Below are 18,104 nucleotides of genomic sequence, written 5' to 3' on the forward strand. Positions count from 1 at the left end.
CGCCGAGCAGGTGGGACATTTGTCTGGATTCCAGCAGCTGCGTAAAAAGCCCAATTCTGCACGACACCTGCCTTTTTGTTGCATCGTTCGGGGGCAACTTGTGCCATCATTAGAGGAGGTGGCGAACGGTCCGTGGTTCCAGGACGCCCCAGAAACACAGAATTATGTTTAAATCATGTTTAAACACTGCTTTCCACATTCGTTTGGCGGCTATTTTTGTCCAGATTTGCTGAAAATGTTATTCTTGGGGATACAGAGCCGGAGAAATTTGGTGTTGGTCAGCGACACTTTTGTAAATTTTACCTGCAACAAGATAAAATAGACCAGTTAGCATGGATGTAGAGTTCCAAAGAAGTACAGATAATGGTTTTTGAATCATTTCACAACAAAACCAACCTAAAAATACGTATTCTGTTGGGTTTTTTTGATGAATCTCCCCAACTAAGTCCTTAACAACATGTTGCTCTCTGTTGCATCCCAGCTGTAAAGGTAAAAAGAAGCAACATGAAACCAGTTTTTAATTGTTCTAGTAATACACAACTGAGCAATAGAAGTAGTTTGAAAAACAAGGAGGCAAAACTACACAGAGATCCCGATAAAGAAATATAAAGTCTGAAATGTCTGTGGAAACAGAACCATGAAGGAGAGGCACATTTATGACAGAAATAGTACAGTAAATAAAAATCCCCCCCCCCCCAATAAAATGACAACAAAAGGTCTACATGCTATAAATATTTTTCTACTCACTTTTCTGCTCTGAACTATATCAAATATTAAAACTATAAGTGCATCAACAATCATATATGTGCAATAATCTGACGGTATGAAATGACTGATGATTGTTTATGTGTGGATCACATTTATCTATTTTTTTATTTTTCAGTTACAGTCCAGGGTACTTTAGGCACTTTGTCCTTTTAATTCTGTTTCTTTTATATTTTATTCTCATTTTTAAATTCTTCATCCCAGTCCTTTAACTTTTTTTCACACCTACGGTAGAAGTGCACCGTCATTTTCATAGACAATGACGATGACTGTTCTTGTCTTTAAATGTTTTTACTGGTACCTAACCATTTTTATTGGACTTCTTCTTGTTTTTTGTTTACAGTCTGAGTTCAGAGTAGCTCCTCTGTGTTCCCGTAACTAACATCTCTGTGAATATTTCTGCCCGTGTCTTCCAGAGTGACCGCTACCAGTCGGGCGTTGCTTCAGATTTCTATCGCTCCAAGGCCCAGACCTCGGCTCAGAAGTCGCCTCCCTCCGGCTTCTCCTCCGTTTCATCCCTTCAGCCTCTGCAGAAGCAGAGACCTCCAGCCGACCAGCTCCTCGCCATGCGGGCCGAGGGCGACCTTCTCCTGGGCGCCCTGAGGCGGTATCTCTCTGGGCATCTGTCCCCAAACGGCGGCGGGCCGAGTCCCGCTGAGGAGGAGACCCCCTCTTTCCGCCTGAGGCCCTTCTACGGCAACGGAATAGAAAATTCCGGCCTCAAAAAAGAGACTACAAAACCCCGGCTTCTGAAGATGGGAAGAACTCAGGGGGCTCCGGTCAAGGACCCGCTCACATCTGTGGACGGTACGTGCTGTGAGCAGGATGGATGTCATCAGAAAACATTTAAAAACGTTAACGTCCGCTAGCACACATCAGTAGCAGACAAACCTGTTTAACAGTCAGAGCTGCCAGGCTTCAGGGTTTCATCACAAAATATGCAAAGACAGGCGTCAAAGACATAATGAAAAGTTGAAGAGAAGCTACAATGAAACAAAGAAATTAAGGTTAAAGTTTGGTCCGACTCTCTGAACATTTCAAACTCAAATAACAAACAATGATTCTGTTTCACATGTTTATGGTTTTTCTCTTTCTACATCTGTGCTTAGGCAAGTAATAATGCTTCACATTTTTTACTCACCGTGGGTTCATAGTTCAACATGAAGTCCTCTATGGAGACAGAACAGCCATGGATAAGGAGAGAGAACTCAGAAATAATTCCATCATTCATAAAAAAGAAAAACAAAAGTTGAATTTGTTTCAGTTTTAATGTTACAAACAGTGATAAAACCTAGAATGAACAGAACACTTTCCAAGGTGTTGCGGTACTGGGAGAAACAGTGGCTCCATCGATATTTTACTATTTGATTTTTAATTCTGCACGTTCTCTGAAATCAGAACCTGCGGCTCAACTGAAAGGTTCCTTCCTGGTTGCAAAAAGGAACAGAGAAGTTTTCTTTATTTACAGATTCTGGTCGTATGAATGAAGGTTTTGTCTTACTTTATTTAAGGTATTTTTGTAAGCAAAATGTTCTGTCTGAGTTCACTTTTAACATTTTAGAAACATTATTTTCAGTTATAAATATCCTAAAGATGTTTTAAGTTCACCTTCAACCTTACAGGAACAATACTTGAAATTGTAAGTATCCTTTAAACGTTGTGTCTTAGTTCATTTTTAAGCTCAAAGGAACATGGTTTAAAATGATAAATATCCATAAAACTTTCTGCCTTAGTTTATGTAAGGAAATACTAGAATCAGAATGCAATAATGACTCGACTGTACAGCTTACTTAACTTGAATCTCACCGTTGCTCCTCCAGAGAGGTTCATCGAGAACGTTCTGAGGAACGTTGGCCGGCAGCATGTGGACGTGGACAACCTGACGCCGCAGGATTTGGACCAGCTGTCGAGCCTCATAGCGGACGCCCTGCAGGTGGTGGACCAGGACCAGGGCCGGGACCAGGGCCTGTCTCGGGTTCGAGGACCCGGACCGAGGGACCTGGAGGAAGAACCGAGGGAGGAAGATGAGGAAGAGGAGAAGCTGGAGAACGCTGGCACTGTGAAGCCTGAGGAAAGTACCGCTGAGGCGCTGGCAGTACTTCAAGGTAATTTTCTAGTGATTCATTTTGTGTTTTTACATAATTAAAGTATTGAGCAAACATACACAATAACCGTGTAGGCCGGATGAAAACAAAAGAGGAGCTCTCTGCTCGCTGTAAGTGCAACATAAAAATCAATGTGGAGAATAAATAAGCATCTTGTGTTGGGAGCAGAGCAGAAACTGAGCCGGTCTTAATGGTTCCACCCGGACTAAACCACCACAGACGACTTTAACGAGCTGCAAATAATGAACTGTGCTACGGAGCTGCGGCTCGGCTCAACCTAAGGAAGCTCGTAAGGACAATAACGTACTCATTTGGTTCATCTGTTTCATTTAAATACATTAAATGTATAAAGAAAATGCACTCTAAAGTATCGTACTTTTCATCCTGTTGTTTTCTGTGAGGCACTGCTGATGTTTAACTGTTTTCTGACTAAAGATTTCTTTTGGGATTAATCTAGTCTTAACTTCAAACTAAACAAAACTTAAAACTCAACTTGAAACTTTTAACAGAAATTAACTTAAATCTTAACTTAAATTTGAAATGACTTAAATAGTAATGCAAATCTTAACTTATATCTAAAGTTTACTTAAAACTCAACTTGACTTGAAACTGAATTTAAATTTTAGCGTACATTAACTTAATCTTAACTTGACCTAATTCTGAAGTTCACTTGAAACTTATTTTAACTTCAGTTTTATTGTATATCTTAATTTTTAAATACCTTAAGTATCAGCGTAAATCTTACCTTAAGTCTGAACTGAACCTAAATCTAAAGTTATCTTGAAGCTAATCTTAACTTGAAACTTAATTTAAATTTTAACGTAAATCTTCACTTAATCTGAACTTAGTTTCAGTTTAAAATAACATAAATATCAATGTAAATCTTAATTTAGATTTTAAATAACTTGATATTAACGTAAATCTTCACTGAAAGGTTAACTTAAATCTGAGCTTTACCTAATTCTAAAGTTCACTTAAAACTAATCTTGACTTCAATCTTAATTTAAATTTTAGCTTAAACCCTAACTTAACCTAAATTTAAAGTTAACACTAAACTCAACTTGACATATAATTTAAATTTTAAAGTAAATTGACTTCAATCTTAAATGCACTTAAATTTTAAATAACCTAAATATTAAGTTGAATTTTAACTCAAATCTTAATTTAAATTTTAAGTAACTTAAATATTAACATAAATCTGAACTTGAATTTTAATGCAACTTAAATCTTAACCTATATCTTATCTTAACTAATCCTTTAAAAATGTTTTCTGCTAGTCTTTTTTCTGCATCTGTAAAAATGAAATTTCCACAGGCACAAATTCAAATCAAATATCAAAGTAGAATGAAAATCTGATTTAAATAAAAAATAAAAAACGCCCTTGGAGTTCGTAAAGGCTTCTTTTAGCTCAGACGGCTTTTTCCATTGGCTCTGTTTGATTAATGCAACAGCTTCTCTTCGGTTCGTTCAATTAATTCCTTCACTAACAACAACAAAAAAATCATGTGAATGCTTTTGCTCTGTTTCCTCCCTCAGAGCGCCGCTCGGATCCAGAAGAGCAGAATGTGAAGGACAAGGTAAGCATTCGGTTCGTGGCACAAAAGAGAAAACTTAAATGTCAGAGCGAGGGCCGACATTCTCTGCAGTTCTGAAGCGTTCGCCACGAGGAAGGACACGAATCCTCCTGCATGCAGCTTTCAAAAGAGCTTTAAAGTGTGTTTGACATCAGACACTTTATGAAGCAAATGTCCAGAGAATTTAGCAGGAACTCGGTGTTCTTCACTTACCAAATAGCTTTCACAGAGGGAAAATAAAGTCTAGATTTGGGGGCTTTTGTAAAAGTTATCAACAACTAAATCTCATCAGTTAATACATCATTTATTTTGTTTGGTCATACTTTGATGTAGTTGCAGGTGGGCAGATCGATTCTTTTTGAAAATCCTATAAAATTGTCAGACTCTATGTTATAATGTTAAAAATACAGAAGGTGCAATGTGAAGACATCAATATTAACAATGAATAAATGAAAACACCTGCAAATAGAGGATTTAGAGGCTTAAAATCAACCTCAGTAGTCAGACTTTCTTCCTGTTATTATTGTATGAGCTGGGCTCGCTGCCTGAAATTTTTTAAAAATCTGCTTTTTGGGAGTTTTTAGAGACCATTTCACTCCAAATATCCTCTTCTTTTAGGCCGAGAGCGGCAGCCTCTTCACCAAACTCCTCGCCTACCTCGACAAAACCCCCTTCACCGGCCCGCCACCGGCCAGAAACCGGTACGATGTCGCTGTGGAGACGCCCAGGGACCAGCCGGTCGGCCTGGAGAACGTCCAGAGCCGGACCAGTGAGGCCGGCGTGACGGTGCAGAAGAAGGACGCCACCCAGTCCGTGGAGGAGGTGTCCGAGGTGGAGGGCTGGATCAAGGAGGTACCGCCTCCTCCGGCTTCGCTCGTCTACGAGGAGCCGCACAAGAAGACGATGCACGTTCCCGAGCTCCAGCTGGACGTCAAAGCCGGCAGGAAGAAGGCCGACGATGACGTTTTCGGCTACGTCATCACCGACACAGAGTGAGTAGAGCTGCCTACACACCAGTAACACAAAGGATCCAACACTGAAGTGTGAGGGAGGGTTTTTTGTGATACTTCAAAGGCAAGGCAAGTTTATTTGTAAAGCACAAATCATACACAAGGAAATTCAAGGTGCTTTACAACGGCAAAGGAATACATTCAGAAAAATGATTTAAAGGTAGACATACATTCAAATCATAGAAATAAAACATACAAGTAGACATTAAGATCGTAAAAGTGCATTAAAAACAAGAAAATAGACTGAGCATCTAAGAGAAAGCTGCAGCAAACAATCTGGTTTTAAGGCCTGATTTAAAAGAGCCGACGGTTTGAGCAGATCTCAGGTGTTCAGGAAGTTTGTTCCACAGGTGAGGAGCATCAGAGCTGAATGCTGCTTCACTAATCTTGGTTCTGGTTGTGGAAACACACAGTAAAGCTGACCCTGATGATCTGAGGGCTCTGGATGCTTCATATGGAGATAATAAGTCCAGGATGTACAGAAAAACGAAAGAAAGAAAGGGCAATAAAAGATTCCTGATAAAACAACCACAATATTAATTTGGTACCTAGCTGTACCTAATAAACTGGCATCTGACGCATGAGAGATACAGTTCATTAATCAACTTTAACTTTTTAGGTTTCCTGTTCATTAGTTAGCCTGAAATTAAATGCAGATACAAGCCAGTCATCGCTTCAACAAAAATTCAACTTCAAGATTGTGAAGTGAAGCAGCCCTGCTAGTTTTTTTCCCCCTTAATTCTCCATTTAATCTCAGTTCTCGTCTCTCGATGTGCAGATGTTCCACCAAAACTACTCCCCTGTCACAAGCCATATTTATTCTTTCCCTCCACCTACAGCTGTGATTGGTTTAGAGAAATACAACCAAACCGGAGCGTTTATTCGCCCTGTAGCAAAATGACATTGAGGTTCAGACCTGACCATGTTGTTCAATAGAAATGGCCACAACATTAAAACCACCTGACAAACGTTGTGTCGGTTCCTCTTGTGCAGCCAAAGCAGGACCTCAAGGCATCTGGAATCAGGCTGTTTGCATCTTTCAGGCTGTTCAGATTTGGATCTTGAGAGTTTGGTGTTCGGATCACTGCCTTGGGCTCTTGTTCATGTTATCGAGCTCTTTCTGAGCAGTTTATGTAGGTTTGTGTCAAAGTAACATCTGTAACGTTTCAGTAAATACGGAATAAGTAGAATCTGTCTCGCTATTTCAAAACTGCAGCCATTAAATTTGGATTTATTCATTATTTTTGATATTATTATTGTATTCTTACCATCATAACTACGAAGTCTGTGGCTGTTTAAGAGTGATTTCATAGCGTCAGTTGGCTCGTGGGTTAATCAAGCAACACAAAGTGAATCCGCAACTAAATCCCGAAGGCCACAACTGACGATGTGTGCTATGTAGCAGGTCTGTCGTTTTTGTGTGAAGCTTTAAACGGTGTCTTGTGTGTTAATGCTGTTTTAAATCTGTCATTTTTTTATCCTTAAAATACATTCAAATGATGACAAATATTTATAAAGTGGCAATTTATTTGCTGTTTTAAAGACAAGTACAGTAAAATCTTTAAAAGAACAAATCTCCACCATTTATATAATTCAGATTTTTCAGTGGACATTATATGAGGTTTTGAGTTGTTTTTTGTTTTTTTTTACAAAAACATCTAAATTATTATTTGGTTTTCTGGCTTAACATGATATTACCTGTAATTTAAAAGAAGAAAAAAAAACAGAAACACATATAAAATAACAGTTTAGACTCTTCTTCTTTTCCAAACTTTTACATACAAATTTTTACTTTTTTTTCAAATAATGGTAAAAATCTGCAATGTAACTATTTCTGCCATTTATAAAAACACCGATTTTTTTAAATGTGGAAATTATTTACAATTGTGGCCTGTTTTTTCAATATTATTTTACTAGCTTTCTGTAAAATAATAATAATAAATAACGATAATCGTAAAATAAATTAAAAAATCTGTAAAATGGCAGTTAATTATTGAAACGATTACAGTCAAAAAAAAATCATTTTACGTTGTACTTTGTATTTGAAGTCCTCGAAACTTTCATTCTTCTTCATCCTCGTCTTTGGTTTTCTTAGAAACTTCTTTTTCTCTTTCAGCTGCAGCAGGCTCAAGGTCTCTTTCTGTTTCTTTTTCCATTTTGTTTCCTGTCATTCAGAGTTACAACCCAGAAGAGCTATAAATGTTGTGTTATAGAGGAAAAACATCTCTGTGGTGTTTCTGTGGAGGTCACACTCGTGGCTTCGGTATGCCATGCATAGGCGTCAGTTTAGGGGGGGCGGTGGGGACGTGTTCCCCCCACTTTTTGTCAGGGGTCATTTTGTCTCCAACACGTTTAAATTCTTCACATGTAAGCCGTTGTAAACCCAGTTATTTTCAGCAGTATAGAAAATTCTGACGCTCCTGAACGCACCATCCGCACTCGGCAGAGAGTTGCACAGACACGCAGCACACCTTCGTGAGGTTAAAAAAAAAACGTGCAGATGCAAAATTTGCGCCCGTGCCAAGTGGAAGCTCCGACCAGAGGTGTGCAGGGGCAAAATTTCGGCCCGAATTAGTTCTATAGCGGCCCACAGACCCTTCAACCTGTATGTACCAATGGTGCAACAGGATGAGCCTCTGCCTTTGGTGCGGTGGTTGTGAGTTCAAGCCCAGCCTGTGACATTTTGCTGCCGTTCTTCGACATTTTCTCAAAGTGCTGTGGTCTCCATCCCCCCCACTTTTAAAAACAAACTGACGCCCTTGATGCCATGTTTGATCAGAATCCTGCCCTGATCACATCCATATGCTGATATCCCTTAACAGTCATAGCACCACCTGCTGGCAACAGGAAATGACTTGTTTTACACTTTACTGTACCATTGTTAGTCGGTTGACCACATTAACCTCAAAAGTGGTGACGTAAATGTTGATGATGATTCATGGGGAACATTGCGGTGAATTTTCCACCATTCTTGCTTTAGCTAGACCTTCCTAGACCTTCCTACACGTCCTTTCAGTCAGTCTGGAAGATCTTCCAAGAACCTGGATGGGCTTTTTAGATGTCGTTTTGGAGCTTTTGAAGAATAACTTCATTTGAGATCTTCAGGTAGTTTCTCAGAGGAGCCCATTGCTGAAGGTGTGCAGAGTTAAAGATCCTAATGGGCACTCTTCATCGCTCCTCAGACTTGTTGCATGGATTGAATTTACTTTTTTAGTTCATGCCGTTTTGTACCATAAAGTTTTGATTTTTCTGCTCTTGAAGGTTGTTTTCTTTAGCAGCGCCTCTCAGAAGAAGCGCTGCAACATTTTTCCTTTAGATATATTATTAAATGAATCGTTGCATTGCAGATTTTTCTCTCTGTTGGAGCAAAAGCAAAACTTCTCCTCACCATGACAGTAAACGTTGAAGTAATTGAGACAGCAGTCTTTGCATCAAGTTGCCACTGCTGCAACTTTGTGAAACAGACTCTGAGGCTGCGATACTCTGATCTGAGGTGAACAGCTGGAAGGTTCAAGATGTCCTCGGTCACCTTCGCACCGTCGATGTCAGAGCCTTCAGTGTACTCAGCAGATTCCTCCCTAACCCTTTGCAGTCACTCTTCAAAGTGTCTCTTGACATTTCTGTGTGATTGCCGAACTTAAGACGAACACCAAAGTTCTCCTTGATGGTTCGCATTGTGTCAAATCTCGTCTCAAGAGAGAAAGAGCGAAGTGCAGCATCAACCACGACATGGAAAAATGCCACTTGGCAATGCACCAGAAAGGAGAAAATAAAAATGTCCTTCAAGTTCCAAGAACTGCCTCTTGGTGAAACAAAGCTTCTTCTGTGCTCGAATCGTCTCGATATCCACGTCTTAGAGCAACAACAAAACCTGAAACCTTTTTGCTGCCACATCTGACTGCAGTGAAGCTGACGGAGAGCTTCATTACCTGGTCGACCTAAAACTGCACCTCACTGTACAGCAAACTAAATATAATACGTCTGTAGGTGTACAGAAAGAGCCGGGGTCGCAGGGGTTTTCTTTATCTCCTGCAAAGAACAGCCAGACTGCTGCTCTGCTCCTCCTCAGTGTCATGGTGCGATTTCACAGTAAGGTCAGCGAGTTTTCAGGGTTTCTTTAAGCATCTGACTATATATCTTGATGCTTTTCAACTCCTGACAACAAGAAAAACAAAAGAAAATGCATTACTTTTGCCTGTAGCACCATTAAAAGCAAAACCTAAACGTTCTTTTGTGTCAAATATCCAAAACATAGTCCATAGAAATGGAAATTACTATTAAAACAACAACTACATTGTACATTAGAAATAAAACTAATTAAATTTTAGTCAATATTAAGCAATAAGGAATTTCAAAAACAGTTTTTAGTGAGGTCTTAGCTGAACTTGAAAAATATTTCAAAATAAACCAACCTAACCATGTGATTTTAGTCATAATTCAAAATATAGAATATTGTCTGCCGTAGGAAACGTCATGGAAGATAAGGTTAAGAACAAGATATTGTCTAAAATAAAGCTCAGCTTTTATACGTATTAATCTTCTAAATCCCAAGTTTGAATGGCATGTTGTTTTACACAAAAAAATGACACCATTTATCTGACCCAGAAATTGCAAAATCTGAAAGAATCGTTCGATTTTTTAAAATTCTACTTGTAGTCTTGATTTTCTGTTTCCGTAGACATGCAGAACTTTATATAGCAGTGTAAACGAACCCACAATGCACAAAAATGCATCAAAAGCAAAGAAAAAACTAACAAAAACACCCAGATCAGATTTTTTCAATTTAAAATGTTATACTTAAAGCACTTTTGAGGTGCTGTTTGGTGCATGTTTTTAGTTTTGGGCAGAGCCGAGCTAATTGTTTCCCCCTTTTTGTCTTGGCTAAACGGCGGCCGTAGCTACATAGTTAGCCCACAAATAGTGAGAGTGGCATCAATCTCCTTGTCCAAATGTCAGCTGAAGACAAGAAAATAAACACATAGATATACCAGATCATCTCCAGAAAAGATGATCCGTCCTGTTTATTATTTCTAAGAAGAAAATAAACCTAGAGATGGCGGCTGAATCAAAGCTAGGTCAGGACTTCAGGCGTAACGAGGCAGATTAGATGCAAAGTTGTGACATTTTGGAGACGTGTCAGAGGTGAAAGCTGGAGGCGGGAACCTGTCGGTTGTTTTATCGTATCGAATCACCCGGTGGGCCGGAGGGAGGAAGAGGAAGAGGAGGAGGACAGGCTGATTCATCGCAGCTGGAGGAAAACACCTGGTGCCCAACACTCATGCTATTTTTGTCACCCTTAAACCTTCAACCTGTAAATGCCTTTTCCATGTTTTCTCCCGTCACTGAGTCATTGCTGTCCAACCGTGATTCCAGCTTTGAATGGAAAATTCCATGAGCTAATTAGTTTAATTGATGAAAGAGGCGGTGCGGGGTAATTGGCAGAACAAAACACCTTTAAAAAAAAAAAAACAACTCCTGAAGTAAATAATGATCTATAATTGTGTATTTGAAAAAAGAAGCTCTAAATGCTTTTATACTTGCAGACTAAATACAAGTTCAAAGTGAATGGATACTAACAGCAGTACCTGAAAAACTGCTGTCATGTTTTATTTTCATTTACTTGCTTTATATAATGGTATTTCCCTGAAAGGTTTTAACTTCTTCGTGACGCATTGTCACAATAACAAGCCAGTCTGAAATGACTTCTTGTTGCCGACTTATTATTTTCTTTCTGGCTGCTTTCCGCTCATGACCACGGATAAGATTTATGTGTTCTCTTCCCTCACTCTCATGTATTCGCTGTAGCAGCTCGTGGTGGAAGGATCTCTGGAGAAGCCCCGAGGGCAGGAGATGTCTTTGACTTTTTGGAAGAAATGGTTCTTCCTTTGTTTGCTGAAACCTCTGACTTTTCTATTACTACATGCAGGAATCCTCTCCTCGGGCAGTTCTGTCCCCAAAGAACAGGACTCATATTGGTGTCTGACAGGCTGCAGGAGCTGGACTGATAATCCCACTGAACTCTGCCGTTTTCATGCTTTTTCTTGCGAGCAGTGTCCTCGGTGTCCCGCGGATAATGCCTGTCCTCGCCAGAAATATTGTCAGTTTTGACACATTATATATTTATATGTAGTGATGAAAACTGATAGATTTTTTTCTGTTCTGTACTGTTTCTCCGCTCAAAATTCAGCATTGTCAAGATAGTGCGAGACACTTTGTGGACATTGCCCTGGCTTAGTCGTATCATTTCCGACGGCTGAAATCTTGAAAAATTCGTAGCAGAAATCACGACACCATAGAACCTTTAATATAGATTTAACCACAAACAAATGAGCTCATGCCGAGCACAGGCGTGTGTTATACATGTGTACGATATGTATGGATACCCATTGTAGCCAACTCCTCAGGAAGAAAAGTCGCTATAGGCTGTCCTAAAAGTCGCTAAATGATGTCATTGCCTAATTTGAATAATTTTCATTTGCATGTAATTGTAATGGACGCTGTTGGAGAGAGGAGTAATGTTGTAGAAGAGACAACAAATGACTAAAAACACCCAAAAATAAAAGCCTTTTTTTTCAATGAAGATAACATTAAATGAAGCAGAAATACAGCCTAGACATTGTTAATGTGGTAAATGACTATTTTAGCTGGAAACAGCTGATTTTTAATGGAATATCTCCATAGGGGTACAGAGGAACATTTCCAGCAACCATCACTCCTGTGTTCTAATGCTACATTGTGTTAGCTAATGGTGTTGAAAGGCTCATTGATGATTAGAAAACCCTTGTTCAGTTATGTTAGCACATGAATAAAAGTGTGAGTTTTCATGGAAAACATGACATTGTCTGGATGACCCCAAACTTTTGAACGGCAGTGCACACCTAAAGGTCAGAGATTGGCATTGCTCACATGAACTGCTGCTCTGTTGGTGTCACTTCTTCTGATATCAGTAAACCTTACTCACAACCTAGATCAGAATAATATATTGTATTTCCATAATAAATACATGATTTTACATTTATACATACTATACTTATGCAGTAATTCGGTACAATTTGGACAATTTTTTTAGGGTTAATGTGTAAATGAAATTAGGATATCCAAAAGAAATAGTATTTCTGTATTAAACTTAAATTTTTACTTTAAAAGCCATTTCTTGTGACATTGACCTCTTCAGTGTTTAAGGAAAACTTTAATGAATAAATCATAATACAATAAAATGTAAAAATCTGATAGCAGAAAAAGCATGTTCAATAAGGAATATTGTAAAAAAAAAAAAAAAAAAAAAAAAAAAAAGACAAAATAAGAAATATTTGACAGAAAAAACACAAAAGCACTCACGGTCTGCTTTTGTTCGCTTTGAATATTAGTGTGCTTTGTAAGCGTTTTTGGGCTTTTATTGTGAATGTTGTTTCTGACTTCCTTGTCTGTTTTCTCCCTCCATGTCCATCACCAGTGGGCTCCAGACAGACGAAGGCCTCCACCTGATGGAGATTTTGGCTCGGAGGGCAAAAATCCAGATGACTGACTTCGCCGAGCTCTCGTACGTAAAACTTCTTTTTAATCAGTCAGAAAAACACCGGCCACTGCCTGCCTTCTGCACCTTTAATGCTCTTAGTTGCTCTGAAAAAATCACCATCTAACCTAAAGCTGGTGTCTTTTCTTTTCCTTTTTTTTTTCCCCTAAAGTTTAAAACGTTTGTCAGATTGCGTCACGAAGGATTGTAAAAACCACAAACCGCCACATTTAGTGTGTTTGCTCTGAATAATCTGCTGCTACTGAGAAATGATCAAGTTGCACCTGTGCCGGTTAAAAATGCCAATAAATAAAGTCTGTTTGACACAGAGCCAAGCACACTGGAAGTGACAAATTTCACACATGCATTTATGTTCACAAGCATAAACCCAGCAGTTCCTTCCTGGAAGAAATGGAAGCCTGTCGCTGCAAATGTACCGAGGTCAGCTTTATTACAGAATTTTCCAGTTTGATTCCAATGCAAGTGCAAAATTCTGTTAGGTTTGTGTGTTTTTAAATCTTGCATGAATGTTTGGACCCAGATCTGTGTCAAAATGCTGCACAAAAAATAGAAAATTTTTAAAATCCTCCTCATATTTCAGGACTTAAAGGCTAAAAGCTACAGTCGCTGATATCACATGGAAAAACGTGGAAACATAAATTTGCCAATTAACGATGATTTTCACAATAATCTTGTATCTTCCGTCAAATCTGATTTATTGACATATAAATGTTGGTCATGACAGAGTGTAATTATTTAGATTGTCATACTTTAAATAAAGGCACATGAGCATGGCACAGTGATCATCATGTTTGCTTATGTATTTTACAAAAATTCAAACAAACTCAAAATGTACAACAGTTTTCCAAGAACTCAGAACTGTTAGCAACAATGCTAATAGATAATTTAAAAATTACATTCTTTATTGTGTTTACATATTTGCTTCTTTTCTTGTCTTGTCGCTCAGCTCAGTTCCCCCAAAAAGTTGTAGAATTTTTCTCACATCATTCTTGGTTAAAGTGGAGTTACAAATGGCTTTTCAGTTACGTCTAGAACAGCAGAAATTTTTTTTAAAGAATAATGTTTGAGCATATGCTTTATTTTTGGCAAATTTTGAAACAAGACGTAAAATATAGAGCTGCTCTTTACTGTTTATTAATTCAGGGACTGTCTGAAAGTTGGAAATCTGAAAACTCTTTGTGCTTTTCCTGATAAATGTCGGAACTATGATGATTTTTCTAAAGATAAGATGCTGTTCGCACCTTTTGGGCAGGTTCAACCATAAGGCCAAGTCTGAAACTTCAAAATAAGAATGTGAGAAAAGGCCAAAACATACACACTCTGAAATGTAAAACTGATTTCCTAGACACTTCCACCTCAAATTAAACCATAACCACTGCTTGTCAAATCCTAACTGTGCTCTAAAATGAAGTCTTCACCCTAAAGCTGAATGATTTACATTGTGCAGATTTGCTTTTGGGCCTTCAGAAGTGAGGAGATCCAACAATCCGACTGATTTCTTTCCTCGCAACAACAATGCGAGCTCACGCAGCCGAAGCTCCGCCGGTTTGTTCTGCTCAGGAGGCTAAAATAAAGTATTTAAACGCTCATAATGTCCTTTCAAAACTCTCTTTGCCCTGTAATGTCACAGCGCCTCCGGACACGTCGCCCTCTCCGAGCTGTCAGGCGGCCAACAGCTGAATAAAAACATGACTCCAAATTCGACAACGTTTCTAAATTACGAGCAGCTCCAGAAACGACTGTGGGAGTAGAGGTCCGCGGATGACTCACCGCATCCATAGTGTGCTTTACGTCCCCGACAAACAAGCGTTTTCCACCTGTGGGCTCGAGTGGGAGGCAATTTTCTCAAAGGGCAGCGCATCACACGCTCAAATATTCCCCGCAGAAGACGAGCGGCGTCGGCTCCTCCACAGCTACCCCCCGGCACGACGGATCACAGAGGGCAAACTGGTGGGATCAAAGCCGAGTGGTGCAAGACGGTACAATCAGACGGAGAGAAAACACAAGGACGTCGCCTCATTTTCACTCTGTCAACAGATTAGTTTTTATTTTTTTCCTGCTTTGGTGGGGTAGGACACAATGAGTGCGTCCATCCACGTTATTGACGTGTTGGGTTCCAGCTGCCATCGTTTATTGATGAGACTGAACTCCACCTGAACCCTCGCTCTCTTTCACCCTCTCTTTCTATGTCTCTCGCTCTATTTCTGCCATCATCAAATTCTGCTCCGTCGTTGCCTCCATCTGTTTCTGCCACCAGACACACTGCTGAGGATTACAGTGTTTTCGGATGGTATTTTCTTCATTAAACGCATAATTCAAGGGTGCCAATCTTACTGCCCATGAGCCAAAACCAGCCAACCAAACTTCATACAAGTGTTACTAGTAGTGGAAAAAAATAAATAGTGATTACGTGCCATGGATGTTTTCCTCCCAACATCTTTAATTAGTTTCAATATTAGTCTGTGGAAACACTGCCTGCAGTTCAATAGAAAAGTCTCAACATTTTAAATGAGACATAAAGAATAAAGTTATTTTTTTCTTGAACAATCACAATTTTAAGTTTGTTTTACACTCAAAAATATAAACGCAACACTTTTGTTTTTGCTCCCATTTTTTATGAGATGAACTCAAAGATCTAAAACTTTTTCCACATACACAATATCACCATTTCTCTCAAATATTGTTCACAAATCTGTCTAAATCTGTGATAGTGAGCACTTCTCCTTTGCTGAGATAATCCATCCCACCTCACAGGTGTGCCATATCAAGATGCTGATTAGACACCATGATTAGTGCACAGGTGTGCCTTAGACTGAGTGTATGAGACTCAACATGAATTCATGGACTTTTTGAAAGGTAAAAATCCAACAATCTTTTCTGTTTTTAAGGTTTCCCGTTCTGACAAATGGAACACCTTTCAAAGCGGCTGCAGTTCAGAAGGTTAATACTTGGTTTGTGTAACGCTCTGTGGTATAAGGTAGAATTTGTGATTTTTTTCTGGCAATTATAAAATTGTGATTACTGTGATGTGTACAGAATCATTGTGGATTATTAATGTTGTTATCTTGTGGGTGCAGCTTATTTCTGTGGGATTATCAAGCATTGATTTTTTTTTTTAGCGTTTGTCTCTGCAGCGGTCAAACTTACAGAAATGCAAGCGATGCATTGATTTTTGATTCTTTTTATTGAGTAACACTGTCAGAACCTGTGTGGACCAATGTTTTTTGTGCAGAAACTTCAGTTTATTCCCATTCGGTGTCAAAAAAGCAGCTTCCAAAATGAACTGAAGTCTGAAGCAGGAAAGAGGAAGAACTGATGAGCACATTCATGTACGTGTGTGTGGACAGGTGGGGATCGGGTGCACACACACACACACACACACACACACACACACACACACACACACACACACACACACACACACACACACACACACATACCTTCACACACTCTCTCTCGGTCCGCCCACGTCGCTGGGCCCTGTTGTTCTCGCGGCACCTTGCCGTGCCGCCTGGCTGCTGTATTGAGTCCCTGGGTGGCCTCCACTGTTCCCTGGTTCTAATGCACCTTTTGTCTTTGTTCTCCTATTCTGGGACTGAAAGCAGCGAGCTATACACTGGGGAGAGTGATGGATTGGAGGAGAGAGAAAGTGAGAGAGTGACAGAGATATAGATGCAGAGAGAGAGAGAAGCCGGGGGTCTCTTTTGTTGCGAGCGCAGTGAAAGCCCAGCAGGGGGAGCCGCCTCGACAATTTGTCAGAGGCGCCACGCTTATTTTCCGAGGCCGCCCGGCTCATCGCCACTGTGGCAACAGCAGGCAGCTCCACTGGAACAAGTGGACCCAGAGACAAAAGCTAAAGACAGACACCGAGCCTGTCGACAGTCCAGATTTACCTCCCTGCTCCTCGACCACACCGACGACTGCTTTCTAACTCAGCTTCACACGTCTCCTTTAACTCTTAAAGTCCACTTTTCCCATCATATCTTCCACTGTGATGTGTGAAATCTACCCTCCATCTTTGCTTTGAGCTCTTCACTGAAGCAGAAATATACAAACCCATTTCTTTATGAAGGCATTGTTCCATCAAATGGAAATATCACAGGTGTCTTGTTCATAATTTCAAATGAAACCCGACACAAACCCTTTTAGACTTTTGGGATTTTACATTGAGTTTACCAAGCTTGAGGTGTTTTAGAAGAAATTATAAAGATATTTGGGTGATTTAAATCCAGAAACAAGACTCAAAGTGACAAGTTACTGCATTAGTTCAGCCAAAAAACTTGCAGATTTTTTGTCATGGACTGTTCATCACAGCTGAGTCAGTCATGGCTTTTCAGTTGCACCAAGGACTCTTCTAGCAAATGGAAATTTTGCAAGTGTCTTGTTCAGAACTTTATACTTTTTCATCTCCAAAATTAAACCTAACAAGCATCTTGTTAAACATTTGGGACTTTAGAGTTTATGAAGTGAAAGGTTTCGTTTAGTACAGAATATAGTTTGTTTAAAGGGGTTCTTTGATGAGAGAAGCCAAAATAATTACATTTGCTAAAATGTCACACTTTTTAAGTTCAGATTTAGTAAATTTTCTGTCTAAATGCTACCTTATCTGGTCTGTGTTCCCTTATTCTTTGCTGCGAGCTCTTCACTGAGTCAGAAATATTCAACCCTATATTTAATTCCTTCAAATGAAAATATCTCAAGTGTCCTATTCTTTGCCTAAATTAAAGCTGACGCACACCTTTTTCAAACTTTGGGATTTTAGAGAGAGCTAAGAAAGCTTGAGGTGTTTTAGAAGAAATTAAGAAGATATTTGGGTGATTCAAATCCAGAAACAAGACTCAAAGTGACAAGTTTGTCTCTGTGCAAACACTGCCTGCAGTTCAGCCAAAAAACTTCCAGAGTTTTTGTCATGTGACTGTTCGTCACAGCTGAGTCAGTCATCGCTTCTCAGTTGCACCAAGGAGTGCACTTTTTTTTGTTTGTTTTCTACAGAATCTAGTTAGTGTTAATGTTTAATTTTTGACAGATTTTTAAATGAGACATACAGACTAAAGTAAAACTGATCAAATATTCTGACTTTTATGTTTGGATTTGGTGGATCTTCTATGCAAATGAC

The 18,104-nt window shown here is 39.4% G+C and overlaps 1 protein-coding gene across 2 annotated transcripts in view; it reads left to right on the forward strand.

The window, feature by feature from the left end:
* The window catches only part of LOC110963949 (receptor-type tyrosine-protein phosphatase N2-like), a 280,181-nt gene that overhangs the window by 57,946 nt on the left and 204,131 nt on the right, over positions 1–18,104 (forward strand). For both annotated transcript variants that reach the window (XM_051953002.1, XM_051953003.1), the window contains 5 exons: positions 1,182–1,572; positions 2,586–2,870; positions 4,407–4,447; positions 5,063–5,436; positions 12,908–12,994. In XM_051953002.1, coding sequence (XP_051808962.1) covers positions 1,182–1,572; positions 2,586–2,870; positions 4,407–4,447; positions 5,063–5,436; positions 12,908–12,994 — 1,178 coding nt within the window. The remainder of the gene's footprint in view (positions 1–1,181; positions 1,573–2,585; positions 2,871–4,406; positions 4,448–5,062; positions 5,437–12,907; positions 12,995–18,104) is intronic.

This window comes from Acanthochromis polyacanthus, chromosome 9 (assembly GCF_021347895.1).
Source record: "Acanthochromis polyacanthus isolate Apoly-LR-REF ecotype Palm Island chromosome 9, KAUST_Apoly_ChrSc, whole genome shotgun sequence".
Lineage (NCBI taxonomy): Eukaryota > Metazoa > Chordata > Actinopteri > Pomacentridae > Acanthochromis > Acanthochromis polyacanthus.